At 54.0% G+C, this 10,243-nt stretch overlaps 1 protein-coding gene across 1 annotated transcript in view; it reads right to left on the bottom strand.

Moving 5' to 3' along the window:
• COL27A1 (collagen type XXVII alpha 1 chain) overlaps positions 1–10,243 on the bottom strand; it is a 140,205-nt gene that overhangs the window by 23,945 nt on the left and 106,017 nt on the right. Inside the window, exons 37-40 of the mRNA XM_042963692.1 lie at positions 6,397–6,504; positions 1,288–1,341; positions 1,050–1,157; positions 229–282 (exon numbers count right to left, since the gene is read on the bottom strand). Coding sequence (XP_042819626.1) covers positions 229–282; positions 1,050–1,157; positions 1,288–1,341; positions 6,397–6,504 — 324 coding nt within the window. The remainder of the gene's footprint in view (positions 1–228; positions 283–1,049; positions 1,158–1,287; positions 1,342–6,396; positions 6,505–10,243) is intronic.

Raw genomic sequence — 10,243 nt, 5'->3', positions numbered from 1 at the left:
AAGGAAGGACTCAGTGAAGGCACTCGGAGGGGGACGGCACTTCTGGCTGCCCACCCCCGCCCAGCCCACCAGCGGCCTCTGACCCCCACGCTGCTCTGTGGGCACAGGGACCTTCAGTGGCCTGAGGGCCACCCGCAGCAGGGAGGTGGTAGGGGCTGAGGCCGAGGCACTCCTGGGTCCCTGCCTGCAGGACAGAATTCCAGAAGGGGGTAGGTGAGATTTTCTTACATCATAACCAGCCAGTCCCGGTTCTCCTTGGGCCCCCATCCGTCCTGGAGCACCCTACGAGAGGTTACAGTTAAACCAATCATATTAAAGACAAAGATGATAAATATTCCAAACTCAGCCCTTCCCGATAACTACATTTCATTATTACCTACGCTCTCGCGTATTTCCGCCCACGGAGTCTGTGCAGTGGACAACACACAGTCCTGCATAGCTCCTCCCACGTGCCCATTCAGTGACATCATGGTGGCAGCATGCAATCAGCCAGGGTGGGAGCATTTGCACCGTGGACACTTTAAGTGTCACAAAACGGCTCAGCCGTTGATCAGTGCACACTGGCAGCTCCGAGATGCCGTCACCTGTCTGCCTCCCCCTGCTTTCCCCCTCTACACCTGCCAGAGCCCCGGGGGCCCTCCTTCAGGGCAGGCCAGCGATAGACCGGGACACCCTCATAGTCCCCCAGGGATTCGTAGCACCTTCACCCTGATCCTCATGGAGCTATTTCCAGTGGGAAAACTCCTTCTTCCTAAAAAACACTCACGAGGGACTGGTCCCCTCTCCCTCTCCTAAAATGGGGCTTGTTAATCTGAGTCTGCGAAGGACTTCAGAAGACCCACCACCCCCTTCAAACTGAAAGAGACACTTGGTGCTGTGGGTACTTTTGCAGGGAGAGAGGCTGCGGGTTCTGCAGGTTCCCAAAGGGATCCATGATTCAAAAGAAGCGGCCAGGACAAGGGGTCGAGCTGGCGATACCTCTCTTTCTGCCCTTGGCCCCCCTCTGCTCCGTGCCTCAGCCCACCCCACCCCACCCAGAGGGTTCTCACCGTTGGTCCCAGGCTGCCCCGGGACCCTTTAGGGCCTGGGGTGCCAGGGGGTCCGGGGTCTCCAGGGACGCCCATCTCACCCAGCTGTCCTTGGTAGCCCTTGGCACCCTGCAGTGGAAGGAGAGACAGGCTGTCACCAGGCCCCATAGGGAGGTGGAGACAGACGAGAGAGACGTGGGGCAGGGCGAGGGGAGGAGGGACTGGGGAGGTCACGGCCCCAGAAAGCATGGCATGCCACCTTGGCTCCTGTCCGGCCCTTCTCGCCTTGCCTCCCTGGTTTTCCTTCAGGACCCTGAGGGGAGAAGGAGGGAAAGAAAAGGGTGAGAAATACGGAAGATTAGCGCACTAGCTCCAAGGGCAGCCTGCTGGGTGCAAAACTCACCCGTGCTCAATGCCCCTGTGACCTTGAGTGTGACCTAACTTCCCGTGATGGGAGGCTTTGTCTGCAAAGTGGGGACAGGGGTCCTATGTGCCTCAGAGAGCTGAGAATTCAACCTGCTCTCACTCACCAGGTGCATGGCCCATATAAGCGTGGGATAAATCCTCATTTCATGGCGGCTGCTAGGCGCCCAGGCTGTCCCAACGGGAACAGCTCTCTGCACTCCCTTTGCCACGCACTGTTCCAGCCTCCCAGCCACGCTGAGTCTTGGGCCCGATCAAGGCCTCCTCCCACCTGTGGTGACCTCTGGGCTTCCAGAAGGTGAAGGGACTTGCCCAGAACCCTGATTCAACTGTCGGTCTGTCTGAGTCCACATCCAGGGCTCAGGGTACCCACTGATGACACGAGGCATCTCATCTCTAAGATGCTGCGGCTCACTTCTGACAATCCCTGGGGCCGTGTCCCACTGACAGGGTCTCCCTCCCTTGGGGGCTGGAGTTGGAGGGGATCGTCACAGTGGGGCATTGTGCGGGGAAGGTCAGCTGCCCTCCCCCGCTCTCCCACTGGGGTACCCAGGCCACTCCCTCCAACAGGCCGCTGTGCCCCCTCCCCCACAGGGCATCCCATAATGCAGCTCTGCCTCGCCCTGCCCTGGTCAGGGCCACACATTTCAGCAGGGTGAGTGAGTGCGTGTAAGTGTGCATGTGTGAATATAAGAGCGGGAGAGAAGAGAATCCCAACCCTGAGCCACACTGGTTTGGGATGTAGGGGGTAGGGCAGGCAGTGTTTCTGATTTGGAAAGGACATCCTGATGGTCCACAGAAGACAGTTCTCTCAAGGCCCAAACCTCAAGGGGAGCTGGGAAAAAAAACTCCTACATTCTTGGCAAACACTAAAGAGCTAGTTTGACTCAATCTCTATGGCTGCATTAACAGAGGTGCTTGCTATAGGATGAGGGAGATGATAGTCCCACCTTGGAATAGGAGTAGGTACTGACTGACTGTGATGGAGGAAGGGCAGGAAGATGGGATCTTAGAGGAACCAGGAAACACATGCGCTAACCCAGAGGGACTGGATTTCTGTCTGCAGATTTCTGCAGCTGCCCTGAGGCAGCAGCAACTATGTTCTCTGGGGTGGTCAGTGGACAGAAGTTACAAGGAGGCTGGCTTTGATTTAGTACAAGGGAGAGATGTCTGCTCAAAAGACAAAACATGGCAAAAGTGTACTGGAGAAGATGTGCAGTCCCTAAAGGAAGTGCCGTTCAGCCCACTCTGGGGCCCTCAGGAAGGAGGGAATGGTGATCCTGGAAGGACAGACTGTCCTGTATTCTGGTGCTTAAAGCCTCATGCGACCCTGGACAACTCCCTTTCCTTCTGTGTGCCTCAGTTTCCCAACTTCTTTTTTTTAATGTTTATTTATTTTTGAGAGAGAGAGAGAGACAGCATGAGCGGGGTAGGGGCAGAGAGAGAGAGGGAGACACAGAATCCGAAGCAGGTTCTAGGCTCTGAGCTGTCAGCACAGAGCCCAATGCGGGGCTCGAACTCACAGACCCGGAGATCATGACCTGGGCTGAAGTCGGACCCTTAACTGACTAGGGCACCCAGACGTCCCTCAGTTTCTCCACGTCTAATATAAAGGTCTTGAACTAGTTTTTGCACTGTCTACTCTGGTGGCCCCTTGCCACACAGGGCTACTGAACACTTGAAATGTGGCTACCAGGACAGAGGAACCAAATTCTTAATTCAATTTAATTTTAATTGATTTAAAATTAAACTTAAAATTGACCATTCAGTTATTATAAAACTTGTAGGTATGTTTGGAATAACTTGGGGATATGAATCTACATTTTCAGCTGTACAGTTCATGGAATCTAAATACAGATCAAATATTTCTAATGAAAATCTAGCATCCTAACTGAGATGTGCTGTAAGAGTAAATTACACATCAGATTTCGTAGATTTAGTACAAAAAAAAAAAAAGAATGCAAAATGCCTTACTAATGATTTTTATATTGATTATATGTTGCAAATGTTACCATTTTAGATATATCGAGCTCAATAAAATAGACTATTAAAATTTATTGCAGCCACTTCTTTTTACATTTTTAAAATGTGAGTACTAAAAAATTTTAAATTACACATGTAGCTTGTCTTCTGTTTCTACCGGACGGCACTGTGTTAGCAACGTCAAGGTCTTTTGTTCCTCCAAAAATAAAATAGTAACAACCATCATGGCTTCAACCAGGGGCCAGGCGCTGTGTCCATATTCCGCATCATACCTCATCCAATTCTGGCCACAGGGTTGGGAGGAAGGGATTCTTTGTTCCATTTGAGAGCCAAAGGAATGGGCTCAGTGACATGAAGGTGTTTTCCACAGGCCACCTAGCCAGGTTGGAATGGAACGCAGATCTTCAGTGTCTGGGGCACCGCTGTCCCAGGATGGTCATATTTGGGAAATTGTGAAATCATGGTACAGGGGCTGGTGGAATTTGTCAACACACTGAGGTGATTGCTTTGGCTGATCTCTTGTCAGGAGGAGAAATGAGTCAGCACCGAAGAATTCAGCACAGGGCCAGGATGCCGGGAGTCTCCCCCAGGACAGGGCGGCCGGCCACTTGTTGTGACGGGCCCTCTCCAGCTGGGAGCATCCCTCATGGTGTGGGAAATCCTGAGTAAGGGCTGGAGCAGCCAGTGGGGTGAGGCTGTGGGGCCAGAATGAAGACTTTTGCTGGGCCCCCATCCATGTAGATATATTTCTGGAAAGGCTCTGATGGCTCATAAAATTCTATTTTTAAATACTCCACTGTTTCCTGGCCAGAGTGGGAGATACTTGTCCCGCAGCCCTGATGCCAAAGAGACTCAAATACAAGCCTCTCACCACCTCCGTCACCCAGCACGCACTCAGTCTGGCCCCAGTGAACCTCTCTCCAGCTCCAGTATATGAAAATTGGTAGAGACAGCAAAATATGGACACGAACGCTGCTACCACCACCAGCACCACCACCGTCTGTCCCCATCACTGTGGCCACTGTCACCACCACTGCCACTGCTGCCACTGCCATTGCCATCACCAATATCGCCACCATCATCACCATCTCCACCATCATCCTCACCATCATCACCATCCTCACCATCTCCACCATTATTACCATCATCCTCACCATCTCCACCACCATCACCATCATTACCATCACCATCTCCACCATCATCCTCAGCATCATCACCATCCTCACCATCTCCACCATCATCACCACCATCACCACCTCCACCATCACCATCATCATTACCACCATCATCCTTACCATCATCACCATCCTCACCATCTCCACCATTATCATTACCATCATCCTAACCATCTCCACCACCATCACCATCATCACCATCACCATCACCACCATCATCACCATCATCCTCACCATCATCACCATCCTCACCATCTCCACCATTATTACCATCATCCTCACCATCTCCACCACCATCACCATCATCACCATCACCATCTCCCCATCATCACCACCATCATCCTTACCATCATCACCATCCTCACCATCTCCACCATCATAATCATTACCACCATCATCATCACCATCACCACCATCATCACCATCTCCACCATCATCATCACCACCACCACCATCATCACCATCTCCACCATCATCACCACCATCACCACCTCCACCATCACCATCATCATTACCACCATCATCCTTACCATCTCCACCATCATCACCATCTCCACCATCATCATCACCATCACCACCATCATCCTCACCATCATCACCATCACCACCATCTCCACCACCACCACCATCATCACCATCTCCACCATCACCACGTCCACCATCACCACCTCCACCATCACCATCATCATTACCACCATCATCCTCACCATCATCACCATCCTCACCATCTCCACCATTATCATTACCATCATCCTAACCATCCCCACCACCATCACCACCATCATCACCATCACCATCTCCACCATCCTCACCATCTCCACCATCATCACCATCTCCACCATCATCATCACTACCATCATCCTAACCATCTCCATCATCTCCACCATCATCATTTCCACTACCATCACCACAATCTCTACCACCATCACCACCGCCATCATCATCACCATCTCTGCCATCATCACCATCACCACCATCACCAATACCATCACCACTGTGACCATCATCAACACCTGCACCCAACTGTCAATATACTACCACTATCATGACCACAACCAGCAGCTTCCAATCATTTCCTCTTCCAAATTCTTAAAGATGATATCTATTTTCTGGCACATAATATAAAGCACTTTCTTTTCCAAAGTTTCATTGACTCTTTAAATAAGAAGGCCAAGGCTCACAGAGAGACAGCAGTGATCTGCCTAAGGTCACCCAGATAGCGGGTGCTAGAGCCAGAACTTGACCTTTGGACTCTAGACCCAGGGCTATTTCTGCCACATGTCGCTGCCCATCCCACAACCACGATACTCAGAAGTTTGCTAAGAAAGAGCCTCTGGAATGTTGGAGCCTAAAGGGATCTCGGCACGCATTCCTTCCAAATCCATACCAAGCACGTGACCCAGAGAGGGTGACGGCAAGTGAAGAGTCACACAGCAAGCTCCTAGTGGAGAATCTTGGCTGATGCCCCTCCTGCTGAATCTTCCCTGCTAAATCCAGTGTGGCTGAATGTGGGACAAGGCCCGCAGGGCCGGACTTGTGGAGGGTGTGGAAGCCAGACTGAAGAGTGTGAGGTACCAGTCTGAGGGCTGGCCATGGGAGGGCTAGGCCAGGGAGGGACATGGTCAGCTTGGTTCTCTGGGAAGCTCCCAGGTGGAGGAAGGATACAGGGGAAGGCCTTCAAGGGACTGCTGTCAACAGGCCTCCCCTCCTGTCCAACTGCCTGAGCAGGCTCGAGTCGTGTCCCCTCCAGAAGCCCCAGGTGCTGGCATGCAGTCACACATACTCACCCGGACGCCAGTGATGCCAGGGGGCCCGGGGGGCCCATCCTCGCCCTTCAGTCCCTCCTGACCCTTGTCACCACGTTCACCATCAGGCCCGGGGTCACCCCTGTCCCCCTAGGTTGAAGGGGAATGGGGAGGGGGGAGAGAGAGAGAGAAGATATTAGTCACTAAGCCCAACAGAAGCGCTAAACCTCAGGGCTCCAGTCGGATGTCCACAGCCAAGCAGCCCTTGGGTTCCCCTGATTGTTCCCGGAGCCACCAAAAGGGTCAGGTGGCATGGCCTGGCTGGCACAGGGAATACCCCTGCCATGGTGCCTGGGCCAGTGAGGAGGCAGCCCGGAGGAACACAGAACCCTGACCACTCCCGCCCCAAGGAGTTCACAGGAAGGGGGTGGCTTTGGGAGCCTCGACTGTGTCTCCCCAGCAGGGACACACTGGGAGGACAAGAGTCTTAAGACGCTGAAGGACATTTTTAAAAAGGAAAACAGCTCACCCAATCCTGACCCTCAGAACTAGCTCCATTTTTCTGAGTTGCATTTTTAGCACTCGCTTACATGAAAACAGTTTACAGTAACAATAATAAGGAACAGGTCACAGTTTCCATTGTTAGTCCTGGGCTCGGACTGGTGGGACAGCTGTGGCAAAGCCATGAGGCTACTTAGCAGTCCAGTCTATGCAGCTTTAAAGGCATAACCCAACTGCACTGCACGGTTCCATCTCCTTTGTTTTGTGTTTTTGCTGCCTGACTCTACTGTGAGCACCGTCTCCCATCGCTGACTGCTCGGCCCTCACTCTCGCCGGCTGCAGAGCACGGCCTGCGTCCAGGGGATGACAGTTAGCACTCGCACGGCACTTGTCCAGGATCTGTGCCAGGCCAGGGCCCCACGGGCAGAGCAGGTGTGAGGGGTGCAGCACAGGCCGTGGCCACAGAGGAGCAGGGTGGCGCCTGTCAGAAGGCCACCCCCATCACGGCTGGCAGGCCCGGCCGGGGGGCTCGTGGCCAGTCTGCAAGGGGCTGAGCTGGGACTGTGCAGAGAGACCGTGGGAAAGGGTATGAAGTCACGGACAGGAGGGTGGGGGAGCAGGCTGGGAGAAGGGGAGTGTATCTTGGCCAGCTCTGCTTTCCAGCACCACACTTCACAGGGAACACTGATAAACTGGTGTGGGTCCGGGAGAAAGATTAGGGTGCAGAGGGCATGAAGCCGGAGACTGGGAACAGGTCTGCTGAGAGCGTATCCTTCAGGTTGGACCTACTGGGGCCCGGGGCCTGGGCTCTGGGCAGAGGAGGCTGGTACAGGGGCCTGTTGGGGAAATTTCTAGCCCAGCTGAGGGGGGGGGTACTTCCCAATGGGGAGGAGTCCAGAGATGAATGGCATGGATAAGGGAGGGAGGCTCCAAGCTGAGGTGTGGGCCAGTGCAGAGCAGATCTGGGCACCAGGAGAGGGCTGGACAGGTTGGTTTCTGAGATCCCTGCCCGCTGAGATTCTCAGGCTCCGAGCCAAGCCCGGCATAGAGACGGGGCGCTTCCCAGATGACTCCTGCAGACTCCAGCCCCAGGGCTCCCCTTCTGGCTTGTCATCTCTGGCCACCTGCTCTCCTAGCTCTCTGAGGCAGACAGCCTGTTCCAGGTGGCCAGGCTTGTTTACAGAGAGGGGCCTCAACCTGAGTCCTACAGGGGCTCTGGCTCCAGGGACTACCCAGAGCCCCACATCCCAGGCTCCCACACAGCAGGGGTGGTGTCCTGGTAGACCCCCTACAGAATGGGTCTGGGGGGTCCTGGAGAATCCTAGAGTCCTAGGACATCCGCCAATGCTCAGAAGAGCCTTACAAGATGTCTAACTCAACCTTCTTGATTTACACATGGGGAAACTGAGGCCCAGAGAGAGGAGACTTCCCATTAGCACATGTGAGTCAGTGGCAGAGCACGGGTGAGACCCTAGGGTTCTGGTTCTTTCCAATTCCAAGGTTCTATGCGCAGGGGACAATACTTCCCTCCCCCCTGGGGTTATGTTGCTTAAATTCAAATCTTGCTGCTACCTCTCAACAGCGGTGTGACCCGGGGCAAGTTTCCTCATTTGTTAATTTTTTTAAGGTTTATTCATTTTTGATAGAGACAGAGTGCAAGCAGGGGAGGGCCAGAGAGAGAGGGAGACACAGAATCGGAAGCAGGCTCCAGGCTCCGACCTGTTGGCCCAGAGCCTGACGCAGGGTTTGAACCCATGAACCGTGAGATCATGACCCAGTCTGAATTCGGACGCTTAACCGGCTGAGCCACCCAGGCGCCCCAAGTTTCCTCACTTGTAAAATAAGCAGCAAAGGGTCACTATGAGGATTGAAAGAGCTAATCCACGCGAGTAGCTTAGCAAGGTGTCTGGTGCGTGCATGCTGGATAAAGGTTAGCTCTACTAGGAGGCATCACCACCACCATCTGCTGGTCAGCAAACTCAAAAGAGATAATCAGCGTAAAAGCGCTCTATATAAACTATTGAGTGCTGTGCGTGTCCGAGAGGTTAGTTTCACCACGAAGGTGATTCTTAGACAAACACCATAAAGACACCAGATGGTCTCCTGGGATTCGTGTGAGGACCAGGGAAGATACTGTGCACCTGAGCAACTACTCGGGCCCAAGGTCTACGCTAGAACTGGCTTTGAAAGGGAGTGAAAGAGGAACAAGCCAGGACCAGGAGCCGAGATAAGAGCAGAAAAGACTGTGTGAGGCACCCACCCCTCCAAGCCCTCACTCTCCTCCCACCTCAGCACGATCCCAAGGAGAAGAAAGGTGGCTGTCCAGAAGTGGGAGAGGCCCTCGCATTGTGCCTCAGTTTCCTCATCTGTCAAGTGGGTGGGTGACGAATCTAGCTCCCAGGGTACCTGGGAGGACTGAATGAGTTCACTCATGTAAAGGCGTCAAGGCAGTTGGTGCAAGTGCATGGTGAGTACACAGAGCATCTCAGCCAGAATGTTCCCCAGTGTCCCCGCAGTTCAAGCGGACATTTGGCAAAGGGTGTGGAGGGGCTCTCAGGTGACTCCGGGTCTCCCCGGCCAGGACCTGGCTGTATCCTAGGATGCAGCCGCGTTGGAGAGGAGAGAAGGCTGCCGGACGGCAGACAGGGGGCGCTCTCAGCCTTGCAAGAAAAACCAGAGGCAGAAGCAGAGCCAGCCAGGGGCCACATCATCGTCATCGAGGTTTCCTGGTAGATGGGGAGGCCCGGGATCCAGGGCAATGACGGGGACAGGATAGTGGGAGTGGAGGTCTGGAGATGGGCTGCTTATGCGAGGTCACATGAGAGTAAATGGCTGACAAAGGGCAGCCTGGGATGTGACACTTGGGACCCTGGGCTGGGGAGCTGAGTCACAGTGTGACAGATCAGCCCTGGGAAAAGCCCACCTCCTATGCCAGGGCAGGGCCAGGGCTGGCAGCCAGGGACAGGCCTGGGCTACAGGTGGCGCTGGTAAGTCAGAGTGGCACCAGCCTACCCCGGGGTTCAGGGGAGCCCTGGCACCTCCTGGCACCTCCTGAAAGTGCCAGCCTCTGTGGCTGACAGAGGAATCTCCCGGATGCAGCGGGGCAGACTTAGGCCTATACGCTTTGGTGCCAGTGAACCCTGGGTTTGAGTTTTGGATTCTCCACTCGGCCACAGACTCTGGATGAGTGTGCCTCTGCCTCCTTCTGAGCCTCAGTCTCTTCACCTTTAGATTGGGCGCATGGTGCAAAGAGGTAGCTGAGGCTTGGGTCTTGGCTGTGCGTCCTTGGGCAAGTTGCTTAACCTCTCTGAACCTCGGTTTCCTCATTTAAAGACAGAACTGATCCCGGACCATTAACTGAGGTGTGACACGACACGAAGGGCTTAGT

This window comes from Panthera tigris, chromosome D4 (genome assembly GCF_018350195.1).
Source record: "Panthera tigris isolate Pti1 chromosome D4, P.tigris_Pti1_mat1.1, whole genome shotgun sequence".
In the NCBI taxonomy this organism is placed as follows: Eukaryota; Metazoa; Chordata; class Mammalia; order Carnivora; family Felidae; genus Panthera; species Panthera tigris.
This window is presented reverse-complemented; position numbering and strand designations above follow the sequence as displayed.